Source organism: Carcharhinus amblyrhynchos, chromosome 16 (assembly GCF_965287045.1).
Source record: "Carcharhinus amblyrhynchos chromosome 16, sCarAmb.v2.hapA, whole genome shotgun sequence".
Classification (NCBI taxonomy): Eukaryota; Metazoa; Chordata; class Chondrichthyes; order Carcharhiniformes; family Carcharhinidae; genus Carcharhinus; species Carcharhinus amblyrhynchos.
Window position 1 is genome coordinate 449,489 of NC_137339.1, and position 23,656 is coordinate 473,144.

Here is a 23,656-nt window from a genome sequence, read left to right on the forward strand (position 1 = left end):
TCAGTTAAGGGGAAGATTTTATCTTCTGTCAGTCAGCTTTCTGTCAAGGCCATGATATCATCCACAGTAAGCTAATAATGGCAAGGACCTTGTTTAAAAGTAAACATACATTCTGGAGTGAGATGTGGAGAGTGGTAGAGGGATGGTGAAGGAGGAAATAAAAGCAATGCAATGACTGTTGACATGGAGCATTAGGTGTCTTGACCCACCTGTCTCCCTTTTATGATGGAGTCCTCATTTTCAGAAAGTAAGTTTTGGTAACACGCTATACTTTACTGACTCTGTTCACCACTACGTGCCCCTCCATTGGAGGAAGATCATACTGTAAAAAGGCCAGGAGCTAGACGTGGAGTTGTGGATCTAAATTACACTCTTCTGAAATCCAAAACTTAAATTACATGCTGAATGTATAGCCTTCATTTTTTTTGTGACTGTGGCTTCTGACTCTTTGCAGATTCCAGATTCTTTGCTGAGAGAGAGGGACAAGACTGCGAAATGGAATGGAATCCCGCATCTGGTTCAGAAGTTGTACACAAACAGCCAACCCAACAATGACGGCCTGTTGCTGTGTCATGGTATTTTAAAGGTCAGTACAAAAAGATTGTGATGCAAGACACTGATGTAAGCCGACACATCATCTCTCAACTGCTGAAACTCCTGCCTGTGGTACAAGCAAAGCATCTTGCAATAGTGTGGCCTGTTAAATTGTGAACGGCAGCGTCACCTATTTACTGCCTGAAGGCAAGAACATTCACACAAATGAAAAAAGGCTGTTATGTATTTTACAACCATCCTCTCGTTATTTTTCCGCACAGAAAAAGCAGAACAATGAAAAGAGAGCTGAATCAAAGTAGTCATCAACTTGATCTTCTGTGAATGTAGATAATTGTTACAACAAGAAATGCAGAATTTCAGAACCAGCTTGCATTACCTTTGCAGTAGAGAATTCCAGCTTGTCATGGCTGAGTTGGGGGGAAAGATTCTCATTTACTGTCTCCATCTTTTTTCAACAATTTTGCATCAGTGACTGTTATTGCCCTACTTGTCGCAGAAAACAATCTTCACCTTTGTTCTATCTTATACCATCAAAACTTCTCGTTTTAGAAATCTATTAAGTCACCACTTCTCCTGTTCTGTTTCAAGAAGAACAATCCTCCTTAGATGTTACTGAAAAAAGAAACGTTGTTGAAGTTTTTCTTAGACTCATGAAGACAGCTTTACAAGGCTACAACTTGTAAAGGGAGCAATTATCTTGCATGTGAAGAGATTGCTTGTTGGTTGGGAGGTGTATTCTGATTAGTAGGGGTGTTACCATAGCGAATGCACCAGGCAACATTTAACTGCCAAGTTTTTAAATTAATGCAAGTCAACTCTGGTCAAGGTGTTGCCGTGGAGAATGAACCAGGGAATGGCTGAGCCCAAGCTTTTGGTTGAAAAAGGCAGTGTGTTCCATCTGTCTATAAACGACAGAACTCTGTGAATAAATGTAGCTTCTAGCACATGTAAGTGAGCCAGACTGGTAATCTTAAATTTCATAGAAATAATAGATTCATAGAAACCCTGCAGTATAGAAAGAGGCCACCTGGCCCATCGAGTCTGCACTGACCACAATCCTGCCCGTGCCCTACCCCCATATCCTTACATATTTGATCCCTCTAACCTATGCAACTTGGGACACTAGGGGCAATTTTTTTTAGCATGGCCAATCAACCTAACCCGCGCATCTTTGGACTAAGGGAGGAAACCGGACCACCCGGAGAAAACCCATGCAGATACGAGGAGAATGTGCAAACTCCACACAGACAGTGACCGAAGCTGGGAATCGAACCCAGGTCCCTGGACCTGTGAAACAGTTGTGCTAACCACTGTGCTGCCCAATTTGTTGTCAGTATAATTCTTAGCATAGTTAGGATTGTTTAGCAAGTGCTGTCCAATCATGGAATCAGATTGAACAGTGCTTTGAGTTTTGCAAGCATGGGCTGGTTGTGAACGATCAGTACTTTGCCTGTTATGAACGGCTGAAAGCACAGGCAGTTTATGTCCCAATGGTTGGTAGATCATAAAGACATTGGTCCTGGTCCGAAATTCATATACCATATTACTCATTTGCATGATAGGCAGAACATCTTTTTGGCTTGGTGACAGCATCTTGTCAATAAAGAATAGCACTCAAGGTGCTACTGCAGAGTAAACAGTGTGAAATAGCTAGCTTCACACTTAAATTTTAATGCATCTTAAACTTCCAGAGTATTTTGAAGTAACATAAGTAGGAGCAGGAGTAGGCCATCTAGCCCTTCGAGCCTGCCCTGCCATTCAATAAGATCATGGCTGATCTGAAGTGGCTCAGTTCCACTTCCCCGCTTTCTCCCCATAACCCTTAATTCCCTTGCCTACCAAAAACCTATCTACCCGTGTCTTAAATATATTTAGTCCTTTAAAGTAGACAGTTTAAAGGACTAAAAATGGAAGCCTTAGGCCTATTCTTGATTTTATGCATTATACAGTGAGCAGTGATGTGATCAGGGTAGCCATATCCTGCAGGATGGTTTGAACTCACCTTATTTCAATGTCAAGTTTACACAGTGAACAAATGGCTTGTGCCCTAATTACGAGGTTGCTGATAATACAGCATGTGGAACTTTAGGATTGCTAACCCATATATTGACCAATAAAGGGAGGTAGGTACTGGTCGACAGCATAGCCCTCTTGTAGATTTATCAACAGCACTTTGAGACAAGGGAGCTCGTTTGATAGCTGTATTTGAGGTGAATTTGAGCACAGATTAGGTATCGTTCTGTTTGAGATTTGTTTCTTGTGGAAACCGGCAAAACTATTAGCAAGTGTTGGCCTTTGAACGGATACCATGGCAATACCCTCCATCTGGGCATCCCATTTTCACATTGCGGAGTAGATGCCAGTGCTGTAGATGTACAGGAACACCTTGGCTAGAACCACTGTTTGTAAGAATCCTTTAAGTGGAAGGAGAGGATTGCTAAGTGAGATGATGAATATGCTGTCTCACTCATTTCCTAGGCGCCTTGCCTGTTGGAGTGATATCTTGCCAAGCTTTGGGTTGTCACCTCTGCTTAATGTTTCTTGCCTTATTTGCTCACTTACCCTACATTTATGGATTACCGTAGTAATCAAGGAAAACTTGGTTCCTCAAGCTCTGAAATTAGCAAAAAATGATGATGGAAATGATCTGATTCAATCTGAGTCTGAAAGAAAAAGACACTTTGATCTCTAAGTTGAGCAAGTATTTTATTATCTCGTAATCCCCGGGTAGCGAGTATTTGGTCACTCCATCCAGGTCATAGAGCCATTGAGGTTTACAGCATGGAAACATGCTCTTTGGCCCAACTTGTCCATGCCTTTTTTAAAAACCTAAGCCAAGCCAATCCCATTTGGCCCATATCCCTCTATACCCATTATACCCATGTAACTGTCTAAATGCTTTTTAAAAAATAAGATTGTACCCACCTCTACTACCACCTCTGGCAGCTTGTTTCAGACACTCACCACCCTCTGTGGAAAAATTGCCCCTCTGGACCCTTTTGTATCTCTCCCCTCTCACTTTAAACCTGTAATAAGAACATAAGAAATAGGAGCAGAAGTAGGCCATCTAGCCCCTTGAACCTGCCCCGCCATTCAATAAGATCATGGCTGATCTGTCGTGTCTCAGTTCCACATTCCCGCCCTCTCCCCATAACCCTTAATCTCCTTGCCTATCAAAAACCTATCAACCCGCGTCTTAAATATATTTAGCGAGGCAGCCTCCACCACTTCAACGGGCAGAGATTCACCACCCTTTGAGTGAAGAAGTTCCTCCTCAACTCCGTTCTAAAAAAAACCCCCCCATCTTGAGGCTGTGCCCTCTAGTCCTGTTGTCCTTTCTGAGCAGGAAGAGCCTCTCCACCTCTATCCTATCCATCCCATTCATCATCTTATATGTCTCAATGAGATCTCCCCTCATTCTTCTAAACTCTAACGAGTACAAGCCTAGTTTATTCAGCCTCTCCTCATAGTTCAACCCCCTCAACTCCGGTATCAGTCTAGTAAACCTCCTCTGCACTCCCTTGAAGGCCAAAATATCCTTGCGCAAGTGTGGCGGCCAAAACTGCACACACTACTCCAGCTGCGGCCTCACCAGTGCCCTATACAGCTGCAGCAAGACCCTCCCTACTTTTATATTCAATCCCCCTCGCTATGAAGGCCAGCATCCCATTTGCCTTCCTGACCACCTGCTGCACTTGCAGGCTGGGTTTTTGCGACTCATGCACAAGGGCCCCGAGGTCCCTCTGCACCGTCGCATGCTGCAATTTTTTGCCATGTAAGTAATAGTCCTTCCTACCATTATTCCTACCAAAGTGGACAACCTCACACTTGCCAACATTAAATTCCATTTGCCAGTTCCTGGCCCATTCATCCAACCTATCTAGATCCTTCTGCAGACTCTCCACACCCTCCGCACAATTTGCCGTTCCCCCAATCTTGGTGTCATCAGCAAATTTCAACACCATACACTCGGTTCCCTCCCCCAGATCATCTATATAAATGGTAAATAGCTGAGGCCCCAGCACCGACCCCTGGGGCACTCCACTAGTCACCAACCGCCAATCCGAATAGCACCCATTGACCCCCACTCTGCCTCCTATTTGACAGCCAATCCTCTATCCACATTAACACCTTACCCCCAACTCCATGCCCCTGACCTTCTGTAATAACCTCTTGTGAGGCGCCTTATCAAACGCCTTCTGAAAATCAAGAAACACCACATCCACTGGCTCTCCTCTATCCACCGCCCCAGACACATCCTCATAGAACTTCGTCAGACATGACTTCCCCTTAACAAAACAACAATTCTCCTCAAGATGCCTCGCTATTTTCTCCTTGATCACGGTTTCTAACATTTTACCTACAACAGACGTTAAACTAACTGGCCTATAATTCCCTGCCTTTTGCCTGCCACCCTTCTTAAACAATGGCGTAACATTAGCTGTTTTCCAATCTTCCGGCACTTCCCCGGAATCCAGTGACGTTTGGAAAATAACCACCAAGGCATCCACTGTCACCTCCGCCATTTCTTTCAGAACCCTTGGATGCATTCCATCCGGTCCTGGGGACTTGTCCACAATCAGTCCCTCCAGTCTGTCAAGCACTGCCTCTAGTACCAATAATGTCATTCAGGCCCTCCACTCCTACCATCTTTCCATCGCTAACGCCCTCCAGTTTTAGACTCCCCTACCTTTGGGAAAAGATATTGACTATCCATCTTGTCTATACCTGTCTTTATTTTGTAGACCTCTATAAGGCCACCCCTCGGCCTCCTACGCTCCAGAAGAAAAAAGTCCCAGTCTATTCAGCCTCTCCTTTAACTCAATCCATCAAGTCCCAGTAATATCCTAGTAAATCTTTTCTGCATTCTTTCTAGTTTAATAATATCCTTTCAATAATAGGGTGACCAAAATTGCGCACACTATTCCAAGTGGCCTTAACAATGTCTTGTACAACTTCAACAAGACATCCCATCTCCTGTATTCAATGTTCTGACCAATGAAACCAAGCATGCCGAATGCCGCCTTCACCACTCTGTCCACTGTGACTGCACTTTCAAGGAGCTGTGAACACGTACCCCTAGATCTTTGTTCTGAACTCTCCACAACATCCTAACATTAACTGAGTAAGTCTTGCCCTGGTTTAATCTACCAAAACACATCACCTCTCATTTGTCTAAATTAAACTCCATCTGCTATTTGTCAGCCCTCATCAATTGGAGATACTTTCTTCACGGTCCACTATGCCACCAATTTTGGTGTCATCTGCAAACTTACTAACCATGCCTCCTATATTTTCATCCAAATCATTAATATAAATGACATAACAGTGGGCCCAGCGATGATCCCTGAGGCACACCACTGGTCACCAGGCCTCCAGTTTGAAAAACAACTCTCTACAACCACCCTCAGACAATTTTGTATCCATTTAGATATCTCGCCCTAGATCCTGTGAGATTTAACTTCATGCACAACCTACTATGCAGTACTTTGTCAAAGGCATTGCAAATGTCCATGTACACAACATCAACTACACTGCCCTCATCTATCTTCTTGGTTACCCCTTCAAAAACTCTTAAATTTGTGAGACATGATTTTCTACTCAGCCGTGCTGACTGTCCCTAATCAGTCCTTGCATCTCTAAATGCCTGTAGATCCTGTCTGTCAAAATACCTTCCAACAATTTACCCACCATAAATGTGAGGCTCCCTGGCCTGTAGTCCCCGAGCTTTTCCCTGCAACACTTTTTAAACAAAGGCATAACATATGCCACACTCCAATCTTCACACATCTCATCCGTGACTATCAGTGATTCAAATATCTCAGCTAGGCTGCAATTTCCTCCCTAGGCTCCCAGAACGTCCTGGGATATATCTCATCAGGTCCCAGGGATTTATCTACCTTGATGCGCTTTAAGACTTCCAGCACCACCACCTTTGTAATATGTACATTCCTCAAGACATTAGGTTGGGGTGAAAGGATTATGCTACTTGAAATTTGATCAGTTGAGATGTTGATTGTTCCTTTTTTATCCATCTTGTGTGCAGGAAATTGCTCCGCTTCTCTCAATGGAGGCAATGGCATTTGTGACAGAGGATGGGAAAGGTGCCCTGGAGTCCAAATTTCCCAACACTCATGTTTTCGATCTGTTTGGTGGAGTAGATGTAAGTGTTGCACCAAAGTGCTTTGAAGATACTTTTGGGATCGTTTAGAATGTGAAGCAAATCATTTGTGAGAGAGAGGAGGAGGGTTTGGGTGAGACAGATCAGACTGAGTACCAATTTCTTATTGGACGCCACTGTGTAAAATTGCAATGCTTCCTTGCTACACAATGCTAGCTAACATCTGGAAATACTGTCTTTACTATATCATAAACTGTGCACTGCTGGAGCATTCTGGACATCAAAAGAGTTTCTCTTCCTGAAAGCAAAATCTTTAGTGGTCAGTGATTAGCTACTTCCCCTACCTGCCCATACAATAGCATTGACCAACCTTTCATTTCTTAAAGTAAGAGACTGTCAGTAAGTTGAATTTGTTAGATGCTGGTCTGCACAAAGCAAATTATGTCCCCAAGATGTCTCCTTTCTTAAATTCCTTTACAAAGGAGATCTGAAGATTATAATGGGTTAGAGAGAGTAGGACTATAGTGGTAAAATTTTAAAAAAAAAGGTGGACTCTTCACAAGTGAAATTAGGAAACACTTCTACATGAAAATGTTGGTGGAATTTTGGATCTCTTCTATAAATGATAATTGATAACTAAATGAAACAGGCTTTTGTTACCCAAAGGTATTGAAGGATGCTGGGGAAAGTTACGTTGCAGATCACAATCATAGAATAGAATCCCTACAATGCAGAAGGAGTCCAGTCAGCCCTTCGAACCTGCACTGACGACAATCCCACCCTACCCCTGTAACCCCACAGCATTTACCCTTCTCGTCCCCTTGATACTAAGGGGCAGTTTAGCATGGCCAGTCAACCTAACCTGAACATCTTTGGAATGTGGGAGAAAACTGGAGCACCCAGACAATGTGCATCGACTGTTAATTCAAGACCAGAATTGAAACCAGGCCCCTGGTGCTGTGAGGCAGCAGTGCCCACTACAATGCCATCCATGATCTCCTTGAATGGCGGAACAGCCAAATTGAATAAATGGTTTCCTGCTTCTGTGAGTTTAAAAGTGTAATTTGAATCATAAATGTTGGACTACAAATTTTTCAGTTAAATGCATTGCGAGCTTGACAACACTGAGCCAGCATTTATTGCCCAGCCCTGATTCACCTTGATAAGGTGGTGTAAGCTTCTTGAAATCCTGCACTCCATGTGCATCAATTGTTCTATTTCCAAGTTATTAACCACCAATAATGAGTTCATAGAAAGTAGGTGCAGAAGTAGGCCATTCAACCCTTTGAGCCTGCACCACCATTCAATATGATTATGGCTGATCATACGCTTTCACTATCTCACTCCCGCTTTCTCTCCGTACTTCTTGATCCCTTTAGCCACAAGGGGCACATTCCAGCTCCCTCTTGAACATATCTAATGAACTGACCCCAACAGCTTTCTGTGGTAGAGAATTCCACAGATTCACAACTCTGACTGAAGAAGTTCTTCCTCATCTCAGTCCTGAATGGCTTACTCCTTATTCTTGGACTGTGACCCCTAGTTCTGGACTTCCCCAACATTGGTAAGATTCTTCCCACATCTAGCCTGTCCAGTCCCATCAGGATTTTATATGTTTCTGAGTACAAGCCTAGTTGATCCAGTCTCTCTCCATAGTCAGTCCTGACATTCGGGGAATCAATCTGGTGAACGTTCACTAGACTCCCTCAGATTAGGAGACCAAAACTGCGCACACTACTCAGGGTGCCAAAGGGCCTGTACTGTGCTGTAATGTTCTATGTTCACCAAGACCCTGTATAACTGTAGCAAGACATCTCTACTCCTATACTCAAATCCTCTTGCTATGAAGGCCGACATGCCATTAGTTTGCCTTACTGCATGTTGTGCCTGCATGCCAACCGTCAACTGTTCAAGGTCATGTTGCATTTCCCACTTTCCTAAACTGCCGCCATTCAGATAACCTTCTGTTTTTGCCATCAGAGTGGATAATCTCACGTTTATCTGCAGTTTATTGCATTTGCCCATTCAGCCAGCCTGTCCAAGCCACCCTGTAGCCTCTTAACATCCTCGCAGTGCGTACCCCACCCAAATTAATGTCATCAGCAAATTTGCAGTTATTGCACTCAATTTCCACTAGTCACTGCCTGCCACTCTAAAAAGGACCCATCCATTCTCACTCTGCTTCCTGTCTGCCAATCAGTTGTCTACCCACGTCAATACATTACCACCACCACCCCCTCCACCCACCCTGAGCTTTAATTTTGCTCACTAATCTGTTGTTTGGGATCTTGTCAAAAGCCTTTTGAAAGTCCACATACACAACATCCACTGGTTCACCCTTGTCCAATCTACTGGTCATATCCTCAAGAATTCCATTAGATTTGTCCAGCACGATTTCCCTTTTACTGAATCTGTTTGAATTGAACCGATCCTGTCACTGCTTTCCAAATGCTCAGTTATTACATCCTTAATAATTGACTCCAGCATTTTCCTCACCACTGATGTCAGGCTAACCAGTCTATAATTCCCTGTTTTTACTCTTTTTCAGCTACCCTTGAATCTACTGGAACTCTTTGATCATTTTCCAGCATTTTATTGACTCGATGTGTCCACTATTTCAAGGGCCACTTCCTTGAGTATTCTGGGATGCAGAGCATCAGGCCCTGGGGATTTATCAGGTTTTAATCCCAGCAATTTAGCCAATACCATTTCCTGACTACTAAGGATTTCCTTCAGTTCCTCCTTCATGCTATTCCCTCTGTTCCCCAGTATTTCTAGAAGGTTATTTGTGCCCTCCTTAGTGAAGACCGATACAAAGTGTTTGTGCAGCTGGTCTGCCATCTCTTTGCCCATTATGAATTCACCTGACTCTAATTGTAAGGGACCTACACTTGTCTTCATCAGTCTTTTTCTCTTCACATACATATAGATTTTGCGGTTAGTTTTTGTGTTTTCTGCAAGCCTACTCTGGTATTTTCCCCTTAAACACTCTATCCTCTTCTGCTGGATTTTAAATTTCTACCAGTCCTCAGGTTTTGCTACTTTTTTGGGCCAATTTATATGCCTCTTCTTTAGCTTTAACGCTATCACTGATTTCCCTTGTTAGCCATGGATGAGTAACCTTCCCCATTTAATTCTTGCGTGAAACAAGGATGTGCAGTTGTTGAAGTTCATCCATTAAATGTCTGTTATTGCCTATTCATTGCTGACCCCAGCTCATTCTAACCAATGCACCTCTTAAACCAATCATATGTAGATAATCCCTGTGCTTGCTTTTGCATGAATTAGGTACCATGGAATAGAGATAATAGTGCAGCACTGACCGCCATTTTATAATCTCTGTATTCAAACTAGAATTGCAAATGAACATGGGAATATGAGTAGGTCATTTGGCCCATTGAGCCTACTCTGCATTTAAAGCCGATCATAGTTGATCATCTGTCTCAACACCCCTTTTCCCCACTATCTCCACATGTCTTGGTATCTAGAAATCTGCCAATTTCTGTTTTGAACATGCTCAATGGTTTTTCACAGCACTTTTGAATGAAGAAATTCCTCAGCTAATCTTAAATGATCCGCCTCTTGTTCTGAGACTGTATATTGAACAAGACTCATCAGCCAAAGGAAACATCTACGATATCCTGTCATGCCTTGTAAGAATTTCGTAAGTTTCAATGTGATCACACCTCATTCTTTGAAATTCTAGTGAATACAGGCCTCCTTGTGACAATTCTGTCATCCCAGGGATTAATGTGATGAACTGTTGTTGAAATCCCTCTGTGGCAACACATCCTTTCTTGGATAAGGAGACCAAAACTGTTCACAATACCCCAAGTGTGGTCTCAGCAAAGCTCCATAAAATGGCAGCAAGACATCTTTACTCCTGTACTCAAGTCCCTTTACTGTTAGGGCCAATATACTATTTCCCTTCCTAATTGCTTGTTGCACTGGTTTTGATTTGTTTGATGTTTGAGTGCAGAATGTTTTAGGAATGTTATCTGACTGCGGAGATATTGTGTATGTATAATAATTCTTGTTCCATTTCTCAGGTTTAATATGGATGTTGCAATAATTTCTTCCAATGGTTCTACTATCTCCTTGTATCATGGGAGAAGTTGGAGTATATGAGCACCTGATGTTGAATTACTGCTTTGATAATTCTGCAGTTTGAAATGTTGACATCTGCAGCTCTATTTTTATAAAGCCAGAGTTCTCCACCATAAGAGGAGGCACTATAGCATGTGCAAACGTAATGAGCCATTGAATACCTAACTATTGTAATCCTATTTTCCAGCACTTGGTCCAAGGCCTCATATGCTGTTGCATTTCAAATACTCATCTAACAGCTGCTTAAATGTGGATGGTTTTGCCTCTATCATCTTTTCAGGCAGAGTCTCAGATTCCCACCACCACCTTCTGGATGAGACAGCTTTTCATCAAATCTGCTCTCAATCTCCTGTTGCTTACCTTAAATCTATACCTGGTTAATGACTCCTCTGCTGAAGGGAAAGTTCCTCCTTCCTATCTGCCCTATCGTCATCCCTCATAATTTGGTACACCTCAATCAAGTCTTTTCTTAGCCTTCTCTGCTCTAAAGAAAACAAGCCTAGCCTAACCTAACCAGTCCCTCTTCACAGCTGAAACACTCCAGCACAGGCAACATCCTGGTAAATCTCCTCTGCGCCCTTACTAGTGCAATCACACCCTCCTTAGTGTGATGACCAGAACTGCATGCAGTACTCGGCTGTGGTCTAATTGTTTTATGCAACTCCAATCATGTGAAAATGCCAGAAAATCTCAGGAGGTCTGACAGCATCTGTGGAGGGAGAAAAGAGCCAGCATTTTGAGTATTTGAATTATCTCTATTCTCTCTTTGCTGATGCTGCCAGACCTGCTGAGACTTTCCAGCACTTTCTATTTTTGTTTCAGGTTCCAGCATCTGCAGTCATTTGCTTTTATCACAATCTCCCTGCTCATATTCTGTGCCTCAGCTAATAAAGGCAAGTATCCCATATGTTGCCTTAACCCTTTCATCACCTGCCCTGTCTTCAGGGCTCTATGGGCTTGTAACCTAAGCTCCCTCTGGTCCTCTGTTCTTTCTAGCATCTGTTCATTATGTATTCCCTTTTGTTTTTAATTAGTCGTCACCTTGGTCAATTGCTGTTTCTCCCCATTCTCCCCTGCAGAACACCACTGGACACAGTTTCCAGTCTCTGTCTCAACCTGTGGCCATCAATACTTGTTTCCTCCCACCAAGCCTATTTTGATCCAATTGTCCTGGACCCCATTGGCCTTTTTCTTTCTTGTTGAGTTTTCCATGCGGATTCTTCTCAAAAGCCTTGCTGAAATTCGTAAGGACTTCATCAACTGCACTGCTTTCGTTTATACACCTAGTTACCTCACACAATTCAGTCAAATTTGTTAGACTTGGGATTTGAGTTTATTTTTTAGTGTCACAAGTAGGCTGACGTTAATACTGCAGTGTTATTACTGTGACAATCCCCCAGTCGCCATACTCTGGCGCCTGTTCAGGTACACTGAGGGGAAAATTTAACACGGTCATTGCAGCTAATCAGCACGTCTTTCAAACTGTGGGAGGAAACCGGAGCACCCGGAGAAATGCACGCAGACGTGGGGAGAATGTACAGACATGGCACGGGCTTCACCGAAGCTGGGAATTGAGCCCAGGTTCCTGGCACTGAGGCAGCAGTGCTAACCACTGTGCAACCGTGTAGCTCAATTTATCCACTTGGTCACTAAAACCGTTAACACCACCACCACCCTGCCCCCTCAATGCTAATATGATCAATTATATCACAGTCCCCTCTTTGCTTTCTATACATAAGTCTTTTTTCTCCATCATGAACACAGATGCAAAATACATATTTAATACCTCACCAGCATCTTGGCTCCGGGCACAGTTTGTGACTTTGGTTCTTGGGTCCAATTCTTTCCTCAGTTTCCATCTTGCCCTTGATGCACTTAAAACACCTTGGGATTTTGGTGTTTTTTTTTGTCCAGCAGTCTTTCTCATGCTCCCTCTTTGCTCTCCTAATTTATTTTTAAAGTACCCTTCCCTACCCTATTTAGAGTCCCTGTATCAGCCATAAACCTCCCCTTTTTCCCCTCATCCAATCCTCTCTATCTTGAAATCCAGGATTATATATGACAGAAGGAAAACTATTAAATTTACAGGCAAGCTGGTAAACTAGATATCCAAGACTTGAAGGCATTGGCCCTAGCTAATTCAGTAGGTCTAGCAGCCCTGTGATGTATCAGACCCTTCTTGCATGTGGTCTTTGCTTGTAACTGTGAATATGCTGTTCAGGACTGTAGATGTCCTCACCTCATGTTTTCTCTACCTTTTTTTGCTAATCTCTCCCTGTCTGTTCCGGTAGTTTACACTGCATAGAGGATCAGCCATGAACTTTTACAATGGTGAGGGAGGCTTGAAGGGCCAGTGGACTTCTTCAGCTCCAATTTCTTGTAGTCTCCAGCCCACTCACTTTTCTTTCTTCACACCCACTTACACTTGCTATATGGGTTACTAAGTAAACACCAGATATGTGGCTTCAGATTTCTGTATAGGTATCATTCATTCCCAAAAGTTGGAGGCACTGGAGCTAAATGGGATGCAACAGCTTTTGATTTGGCCTTTATGTAGCAGTTTTAACATTGTACCATCCACATCATTCTGCACAAAGACCAGATATAACCAAATCTGCCTTCGTCTGCACCTGCTAAACAAAAGCCCTCTTTCCTTTTGACTGCTGAGAAACTTTTGAGGCCTGCATTTTGACATGTTCCATGCTTTCCCACTTTTGCAGCTTTTAATTGAAATCCTTATGCGGCCAACACTTGCACCACAAAAGAAGAAACAAAAAAGTGAGTACAATATTGAAATGTTTCTTATGCTTGAGAGAGTGAGCGGGGGGGCTGAAGGGTGCCTGAGGGTTCCAGGAAACACACAGAATTGCCACTTATCTGTGAGCACTGCATTCTGGTGGCAGATGTGAACATTGTGTTGGAGCATGTTGCTTACATGTCCTTGTAGCTCCCAGTATGTGGCTCAGGAACATCTGAATAAAGGAAGACTGTTACAAAAATATATTTCCACTTGAATTAAGCTGAGAATTAGAACTCTGGTAAAGGTGACATGGTAAATGGTCACTGACTATGTATTGAATGTGGAACTTGGATTGATTGACTTACTATATGTAAAAAAAAAAGTGCCTGGAATTATAAGTAACCATAGGATACAGATTGAAAATTGCTTCAGTGTTAGAAAACAAACATGTTGAGCAGGATGTGATGATGCCCAGTGAGCTTTAATGGGGCCTCAGCTTTTAATAACACCTATCAATGGTTTGGCTGTGGGACTCTACTCCCAAACATATATGAGCACAGAAAGAAAATATGGGCTATCTTAAAATATTCCCACTGAAGCCAAAGAAGTCAGATTGCCTTGTTGCAGAACTTTGACCAGCAAACGGGTACCAAGTTAAAAATGCAGTGGCTTCGTTGCAGCGTTAATGTAAGCCTACTTGTGACACTAGTAAATAAACTTAAACTCTGCCTTGATAAGGGACTGGTTGCTCAAGAGGCCAATAACCTAACACACGAGACCATAATTCTGGGCTTAGTTTTAGGATAGTGTCTAAAGATCAGACACTTAAATAAAGAACAGTAACGATTTATAAAGGTGATGGGATAGTTCTGTTAATTAAGGATGAGATCAGAATAATAACATTGAGTTTCACATTCAGTTACGAAGAGTGGGTCTAAGACTCATGTTTTGAAATTAAATAAGGGCAATTGCGAGGGTGTGAAGACAGCTGACTAAATTAAACTGGGAAATTAAGTTAAGTAGAGATGCAGTGACAGACATTTAAGGAGATATTTCCTAACACTCAGCTCACGTGCATTCCTGTCGGAAAGACAATCTAAGGGCAGGATGTATCATCTGTGGTTAACTAAATGCATTAAAGTTAATATCAAATTGAGAATGTACAATTCCACGAAGGTAAGTGGCAGCTCAGATGATTGGATAGACTAATTAAAGGCAAAGTATGAGTTAAAAAAATGGAGAAATGAGTGCAAGAGAAAGCTAGCTATAATATAGAAACAGGAGGGTTTCTGCAGGTAATTTGAAAAAGAAATGAGTAAGATAATGGAAACTAAGGAATTGAATGGATATTTTGTCTGGTTACTGTAGAGGATACAGTTAATGTCCCAGAAATAAGTTTGAATTGGGAGTTGGGAGGGAGGAACTTAAGAGTTATAATCACCTGGGAAATGATACCAAGAAAACTATTAGAACTAAAAGCTGACTAGTCCCCAGGTACTAATAGATTTTATTCTAGTTGCTGTTGAGATAGCAGATGCATTGGCTTTAATTTTGTAAAATTGTCTAAATCCTGAAAAGGTCCCATCAGATTGGAAAATAGGGAATGTGACTCCTCCTATAGGAAACAAGTGAGACAGGAAACTTGCATGCCAGCCAGCTTAACATTTATTTATAGAATTTATAGAAACCCTACTGTACAGAAAGAGGCCATTTGGCCCAACGAGTCTGCACCAACCACAATCCCACCCTGGTCTTACCACCATATCCCTACATATTTACCCACTAATTCCTCTAACCTATGCATCTCAGGACACTAAGGGGCAATTTTTTTAGCATGGCCAATCAACCTAACCTGCACATCTTTGGACTGTGGGAGGAAACCAGAGCACCTGGAGGAAACCCATGTAGACATGAGGACAATGTGTAAACTCCACACAGACAGTGACTCAAACCAGGAATTGAACCCAGGTCCCTAGAGCTGTGAAGCAGCAGTGCTAACCACTGTGCTACTGGGCATTCTCGTCTGCCATAGGGAAATAGCTGGAATCTATTAGTAAGATCATAGAGCATTTTGAAAATTTCAGTGCAATCGGGCAGAACCTGCATGGTTTTGCGAAAGGGAAATAGTGTTTGATTTATCTGGGTATTTTGAGGAAGTAACAAGAAATGTGAATAAAGGGGAACTTATGGATGAGATGTACTTAGATTTCCAGAAGCATTTGACATGGTGCCACATCAAAGGTTACTGAGCAAAATTTAAAAACTAGTGAGGTAACCTATTCGCATGGATAGATGATTAGTTAGCTTACAGGATACAGCAAGTACAAAAGATTCATTTTTGGTTTGGCAAGATGTAATGAGTAGAGTGCCAATGGTACAGTGCTGGGACCTCAACTATTTACTCACTATCAGTGAGTTGAGTGAGGGGTACAAATGTATGGTTACTACATTTACTGATGATACACAGTTAGGAAAGTAAGTTGTGAAGAGGTCACGAGCCTGCAAAGGGGTTTGGATAGTTTGAGTGAGTGGGCAACATTTTGGCAGATGGAGTATGTTATGGGAAAATCTAAACTAGTACACTTTGGTACTAAGAATTAAAAACTACATGTTATTCGAATAGGGTGAGATGGCCGATACCTGAAGTGCAGAGGCATCTGGGGGTCATGGTGTATGAATCACAAGTTCGTATGCAGGTACAGCAAGTGAAAGAGAAATGGAAAATAAAAGGGACATTTTGTAACTGTTGTATTGGAGAGACCACAGAGTTCTGCTTATAGTTTAAGAGGATGTGATTGCTAGGATGAATGCTTACCCCGATGAAAGGTTGGATCTGGACCTGTTGGACTTTAGAAGGGTGAGAGGTAATCATTTTGAAACATTGGATCCTGAGGAGACTTGACTGAAAGGATATTTCCACTTGTAGGAGAGACAGAAACCATGAGATGCAATTTAACAATAAAGGGACTCCCATTTAAGACAGTTGATGAGAATTTTTTGAGGGTCACAAGATTGTTGAACTCTTCCCCAGAAATCAGTGGAGGCAGGCTCATTGAATAGACTCTTGATTGACAAGGGGATTGAAGCACATGGGTATAGGAAGAAAAGTAGAGTTGAGACCAGTCGGATCTGCCACGACCGAGTTAATTCGCCGAACAGGCTAGAGAGCTGAACAATCTTCACTCCGGTCTTCAATATTTTTGTATTCCAAACTGAGTATTGCTTTATTGCATTGAGTTGGTTTCATTTCCTTCTTTCCATTAACTTTGCAATGGAGTAACCTACTATATTGCAGTCACCTAACTGAGTCTATGCTGAAACAATGCGTGGGATTCTCAAATGGGCAAAGCTTTCAGTCACATGAACCAGTAAATGTTTTTCCAATGTTTTTGTCTGGTTTTACAAAAGCAAGCACTTCTGTGTAATGTTATAAGTTAAAATGGAAGCTAGGTTTGCTAAATCTAATGTATTTTTTGTCTTGCAGTGAGTGAAGACTTGATAAAGGATTGTCTAAGCATATTATACAATACATGTATCTGTGTAAGTGTGAGTAGGTCTGCTTTCTAACTATAACATTTCCAAAGAACAGTTAAATCTCTCATCTATCAATTTGAGAACTGTAACACAGCCCAGTTTCTGCAAAAAGGAAACTAGAATCATAGAAAATTATTTCACAGGTAAAGGGCTTTTGTCCCATGTCTGTCAATCTGCTTGAACAATCTAAATAGTCTGGATCCTTATCTCTGATGTGATGATGCCCGTGTTGGACTGGGGTAAACACAGTAAGAAGCCTCAACACCAGGTTAAAGTCCAACAAGTTTGTTTAATAGTAAACCCACTAGCTTTCGGGGTTTGCCCCTTCGTCAGGTGAGTGCAGAGTTCTGGTCACAAACAGGGCATATAAAGGTGCATACAGTTTACAGAATACTGATTAGAATGTGAGTCTTTACAGCTAATCAATTCTGAAGGTGCAGACAATGTGAGTGGAGATAGCATTAAGCAGAGGTTAGAGGTGTATATTGTCTCCAGACAGTACAGTAAGTGAAATGTTGCAAGCCCAGGCAAATCATAGGGGTTACAGATGGTGCGACGTGAACCCAAGATTCCGGTTGAGGCCATCCTCGTGTGCAGAACTTGGCTATCCGTTTCTGCTCAGCGACTCTGCGCTGTTGTGTGTCTTGAAAGCAGCCTTGGAGAACGTTTACCCGAAGATCAGAAGCTGAATGCCTGTGACCGCTGAACTGCTCGCCAACAGGAAGGGAACAGTCTTGCCTGGTGATTGTCAAGCGGTGTTCATTCATCCATTGTCATAGTGTCTGCATGGTCTCCCCAATGTACCATGCCTAGGGACATCCTTTCTTGCAGTGTATCAGGTAGACAATGTTGGCCAAGTTGCAAGAGTATGTGTCATGTACCTGGTGGATGGAGTTCTCATGTGAAATGATGACATCCGTGTCAATGATCCAGCATGTCGTGCAGAGATTGCTGTGGCAAGGTTGTGTGGAGTTGTGGTCACTGTTCTCCTGAAGGCTGGGTAGTTTGCTGCGGACAGTGGTTTGTTTGAGGTTGTGTGGTTGTTTGAAGGCAAGAAGTGGGGGTCCCCACTTCTTGCCTTCAAACCTTTTCCTTGTCTCTTTGCCAATCTTTTGCTCCTTAAATAATCAAATCATTTCCACCACCCAATCATGCAATACATTGCAAATCCAAACCAGTTGCAGGTAGGTTTTTCATGTTGCCTCTGGTTCATTTAGCAATCAGTTTAAATCTAATGAACAATTACATCATCCCTTCATAACCTGAGTGTTCCAAATTGTGTCACTGGCATATCATAGCCAATTTCCACACAGCAAGCTCCCATATCAGCAGTGACTGGGTGATGTGTCTTAGTGATGATATTGCCAAATAATTGGACAATTCCCCTGCTACATCCCAAATAATATGGGTCCTTTACATTAAACTGAGATGGCACTCCGGTCCTCGTTTGAATGTCTTATCTGAAAGATGTCAGCTCCAGCAATGCAATGCATTCAGTCTGTCTTGACAATGTAGTCCCACAGTACAGCACTGGCTTGTTAGCCTAGCTGTAAATTGGGAGAGGGGAGTATGCAACAGGATCTGTGTGTCCTTGTGCATCAGTTGCTGAAGGTAAGCATGCAGGTGCAGTAGTCAATAAAGAAGGCAAATGGTATGTTGGCTGTCTTTACAAGAGGTCGCGAGTACAGGAGCAGGGATGTATTCCAACTATACAAGGCCTTGGTGAGGCCATACTGAGAGTATTGTGTGCAGTTTTGGTCCCCTTTTCTGAGGAAGGAAGCTCCTGCTCTTGAGAGTGCACCAAAGTTTACCAGGCTGATTCTGGGGATGGCAGGACTGATGTATGAGGAGAGGTTGACTAGGTTAGATTGTTTTTGCTGGAGTTCAGAAGAATGAGGGGGATCTCAGAGACTTAAAATTTTCTAACAGGTCTAGACAGGATAGATGCAGGGAGAATGTTCCCAATGGTGGGGGAGTCCAGAACCAGGGGTCACAGTCTGAGGATTCAGGGTAGACCATTTAGGACAGAAATGAGTAGACATTTCTTCACCCAGAGTGTGGTGAGCCTGGGGAATTCGTTACCACAGCAAGTAGTCGATGCCAAAACATTGAATGCATTCAAGAGGCAGCTAGATGTAGCTTTTAGGACAAATGAAATCAAAGGTTTTGGTGGGGGGAAGCAAGATTAGGCTATTGAGCTGGACGATCAGCCATGATTGTGATGAATGTTTTCAGGAAGGAGTTATGTATAGCTCTTGGGGCTAAAGGGATCAAAAGATATCTGGGGGGGAAGAAGCAGGGACAGGTTGCTAAATTGGATAATCAGTGATGATTGTAAGTCACCTGAGGCTGGAATTGAGCCCGAGTGTGAGAGGCAGCAGAGCATGCCACCAGGCCACGTCCACTTTCTGCCTGTATTCTCCTGAAATGCAGTGTGACCACATCATTGTATCTGCTATCCACAGAGATCGCATTCTTGCAGATGCACCATAGCAGCTGCAGCTCTGACAAGTGGATTTTGAATAGCTGCAGCTGGAGACAACACCTGTACACATTACCCTGGATGTGGGAATTGTCCCCGACCTCCACGTCTCTCATGAAGAGCATTCCACTGGGCCGAGTTGCCCTGTCATGTCCTGCCCATAAAGTACTCCCTTTACTTTTCCTTCCTCTAGAGAATATTAAGACCATAAGAAATAGGAACAGAAATAGGCCATTCAGCCCGTTGAGCCTACTCCATCATTTAATAACATCATGGCTACCTTATCTCCATAACCCTTAATCCCCCTATGGATTTGAAAACCCCTCGATCACAGCCTTGAATGTTTAAAAACTCAACATCCACAACTTCCCAGGATAAAGAATGCCAAAGGTTCACCACTCTTTGGAACTTGCCACACAGAGCTGTGGGGACAGAATCTGTGTGTATATTTAAGGATAGATTTTTGATCAGTAAGGGAATTAAGGGTTACTGGGAAAAAGCAGGAAAGTGAATGACGGGAATGTTGGGATCAGCCATGATCCTGTTGAATAGTGGAGCAGGCTCGAGGGGCCGAACAGCCTGCACTTGTTCCTATTTCTTATGTTCTTAAAGGGCAGCCCCTCCAGCAGTGTTGATTCTGCAGCACAGTGGTTAGCACTGCTGCCTCTCAGCACCAGGGATCTGGGTTAATTCTGGCCTCTGGTCACTGGAGTTTGCATGTTCTCCCCATGTCTGCATGGGTTTTCTCTGGGTGCTCTGGTTTCCTCCCACACTCAAGATATGCAGGTTATGTTGATTGGCCATGCTAAATTGACCCTGGTGTCAAGGGATTAGCAGAGTAAATATGTGGGGTTATGCAAGTAGGACCTGGATGAGATTATGGCCAGTGCGCGCACGATGGGCCAAATAGTCGTCATCTGCACTGTAGAGATTCTGTGATTCATTGAAATGTTGATGATTTTTGTCCTTGAGATTTGATTTATTCTTGTCACATGTATTAACGTACATTGAAAAGTATTTTCTTGTGCACTATACAGACAAAGCATGCCGTTCATAGGGGAGAAAAGGAGAGAGTGCAGAATGTAGTGTAGAGAAAAATCAATTTAATGTGAGGCAAGTCCATTCAAAAGACTGATGGCAGCAGGGAAGAAGCGGTTGCTGGATATCCTCAGACTTTTGTATCTTTTTCCCAATGGAAGAAGGTGAAAAAGAATGTCTGGGGTGCGTGGGGTCCTTAATTATGGCTGCTTTTCCAAGGCAGTGGGAAGTGTAGACAGTGTCACTGGGTGGAAGGCTGGTTTGTGTGATGGACTGGGCTACATTCACAATCCTTTGTTGTTTCTTGTGGTCTTGGACAGAGCATTAGCCATACTAAGCTGTGGATACAACCAGAAAGTATACTTATGGGGCATCTGTAAGAGTTGAGAGTTGAAGCGGACGTGTAAAATGTCTTTAGTCTTCTGAGAAAGTAAAGGCATTAGTGGGCTTTCTTAACTATAGCGTCGGCATGGGGCGGGGGGGAGGCGGGCGCGGTGGTCCAGGACAGCTTGTTGATGATCTGGACACCTAGAAACCTGAAGCTTTTGACCATTCCAACGTCGTCTCCATTGATGTACGTAGGGGTATGTTCTCCACAATGTTTCCTGAAGTTAATGACTATCTCCATTTTGTTGACATTGAGAGATTATTGTTGTTGCACTAGATTGCCTCTCTCCAGTACTTGGAAACTTGTGTCTCAGAGGGATAATTGTTACCAAGTGACCCATTGCCCTTGGTGTATATTCCCAAGTCGTCACAGGGCTGGAGGACTGAACTGAAAAACAGCTTGTATCAAATTTGTCAAGTGGGGGAGGTGGTGAAAATGAGAGAATGCAATTAGTTGGGCACCTTAAGAAATGTGTTTTGACATGGATAGATAGGTGATATATCGAGAGATTTGTTGACAGTTGGTGATGCAATGTTCTCTTTACTTTCAGACGGATGGTGTGACCAAGCGCCTCTCGGAACGAAATGACTTTGTGCTGTTCCTCTTCACGCTTATGACAAATAAAAAGACCTTTTTGCAAACTGCTACACTTATAGAAGATATTCTGGGAGTGAAAAAGGTCTGAACATTCTGTTAAAGTCTCTTCTATTGTTTGTATTTGAGGAGAGCGATGCCTGCCCTTACTTTCACTCTTAGCCATGTGGGTCTGGGTGCACCTTTCCTCTTTGGATGGTGCCAACCTCCATTTCCCTCAATATAAAAACAAGTGACTGTGGATGCTGGAAGCTGAAACAAAAATAGAAAATGCTAGAAAATCTCCACAGGTCAACCGGCATCTGAGAGAGAATAGAGCTAATATTTCAAGTCTGGATAAGTCTTCATCCATCCTTATCTCTGCCTCAAACTGAGGGGTCATATGCAACCCCAAACTGAGTTTTAGTGAGCCCATACCCTCTTCTTTAGAAAGGCCACCTACAGCCACCTCTTCTATGGTTCATTTTTGTCCTTGCCTCACCCCATATACGAACGTACGAATGTTGCTGAAATCCTCAAGCATGGCTGTGTCCTCTCCAGCCAAGTATTGTAATCTCTCTCTGTTTGCCTGCCTTCCTCCACCCTCCAATAACAGCAACTCGCCAAACACTAATGCCTATTTTCTGTTATGCACCAAGTTCTGCTTACCCATCACTGGAGTATGTTGCCTCCTGATCTCCTGCCAAGCCTCAAGTATAAAATTCTATTCCTTGTGTTTAAATTGCTCCATAAACTTATCCTCATTTCATTCCCCTGACTCTCGCCTGTACATTCCTTCTGTCTTCACTCTATTATCATCAGCTGTCTCGAATTTAATCCTAAACTTCTCCACCTCACTCCTTTTAACCCACCTCTTTGATCAAGCTTTTGATCACCCATCCAATAGCTTCTGTTTTGGTTTGGTGCCCATTTTCTCCCTGCCTCAAGGGCTTTTGACATTCTCTACATTAAAGGTATGATGAGTGGGCCCCAGTGTTGGGTGCCATGTTAAAGACAGTGAGTTGAGAAGAGCTCCTCTCCCCTATCCTCACTTAGCTGTAATGTTAGATCACCCCACTAACAGCGTGGAACGCTAGTTAACTGTGGCCAGTTTAGTCATTGAGAGCGGGTTCATGTTCTGGACCCATACGCATCAGGAATTTGATTGGGACTGTGCAAATTCACTTCGCTGGGACAACAAGCAGAGGAAGACTTCCATTCAGTCTGGCATACACTCAAGCCCAGGTTTCAGAGTTGAATGACAGCTACAATAAAGAGAAAAATGATTGACGAGGAAAGGGCTACATGATTGGACTTTAGTAAAGCATTCGATGAAGTTCCTCATGGCAGGCTGGTGCAAAAGAATAAATCACACAGGATCAGAGGTGAACTAGCTAGATGGATTCAGAACTACTTGGGCATAGAAGACAGAGGGTAGTGGTGGAAGGGTGTCTTTCTGAATGGAGGTCTCTAACCAGTGGTAGAATCATAAAACTACAGCACAAACAGGCCCTTCGGCCCACAAGTTGCGCCGATCATATCACTATTTACTAGGCTTGCCTATAACCCTCAATCCTATTAAATCCCATGCACTCATCCAGAAGTCTCTTAAAAGACCCTAATGAATTTGCCTCCTCCACCACTAATGGCAGCCAATTCCACTCACCCACCACCCTGAGTGTGAAAACCTTACCCCTGACATCTCCTCTGTACCTACTCCCCAGCACCTTAAACCTGTGTCCTCTCGTGGCACCCATTTCAGCCCTGGGAAAAAGCCTCTGAGTCCACCTGATCAACACCTCTCATCATCTTATACACCTGTATCAGGTCCCCTCTCATCCTTCGTCTCTCCAAGGAGAAAAGACCAAGCTCTCTCAACCTAGCCTCATAAGGCATGCCACCCAATCCAAGCAACATCCTTGTAAATCTCTTCTGCACCCTTTCTATGGCTTCCATGTCTTTCCTGTAATGAGGCGACCAGAACTGAGCACAGTACTTCAAGTGGCGTCTGACCAGGGTCTTACACAGCTGCAACATTATCTCCCGACTCCTAAACTCAATTCCTCGATTGATGAAGGCCAGTACACCAAACGCCACCTTAACCACATCCTCTACCTG

General features: G+C 43.1%; 1 protein-coding gene across 2 annotated transcripts in view; it reads left to right on the forward strand.

Moving 5' to 3' along the window:
* LOC145353766 (short transient receptor potential channel 4-associated protein-like) overlaps window positions 1-23,656 on the forward strand; it is a 113,239-nt gene that overhangs the window by 21,506 nt on the left and 68,077 nt on the right. Inside the window, exons 2-6 of one of the 2 annotated variants that reach the window (XM_080204540.1) lie at window positions 455-586; window positions 6,602-6,718; window positions 13,504-13,561; window positions 17,008-17,069; window positions 21,516-21,644. In XM_080204540.1, coding sequence (XP_080060666.1) covers window positions 455-586; window positions 6,602-6,718; window positions 13,504-13,561; window positions 17,008-17,069; window positions 21,516-21,644 — 498 coding nt within the window. The remainder of the gene's footprint in view (window positions 1-454; window positions 587-6,601; window positions 6,719-13,503; window positions 13,562-17,007; window positions 17,070-21,515; window positions 21,645-23,656) is intronic. The other variant, XM_080204541.1, reaches the window with a different exon arrangement.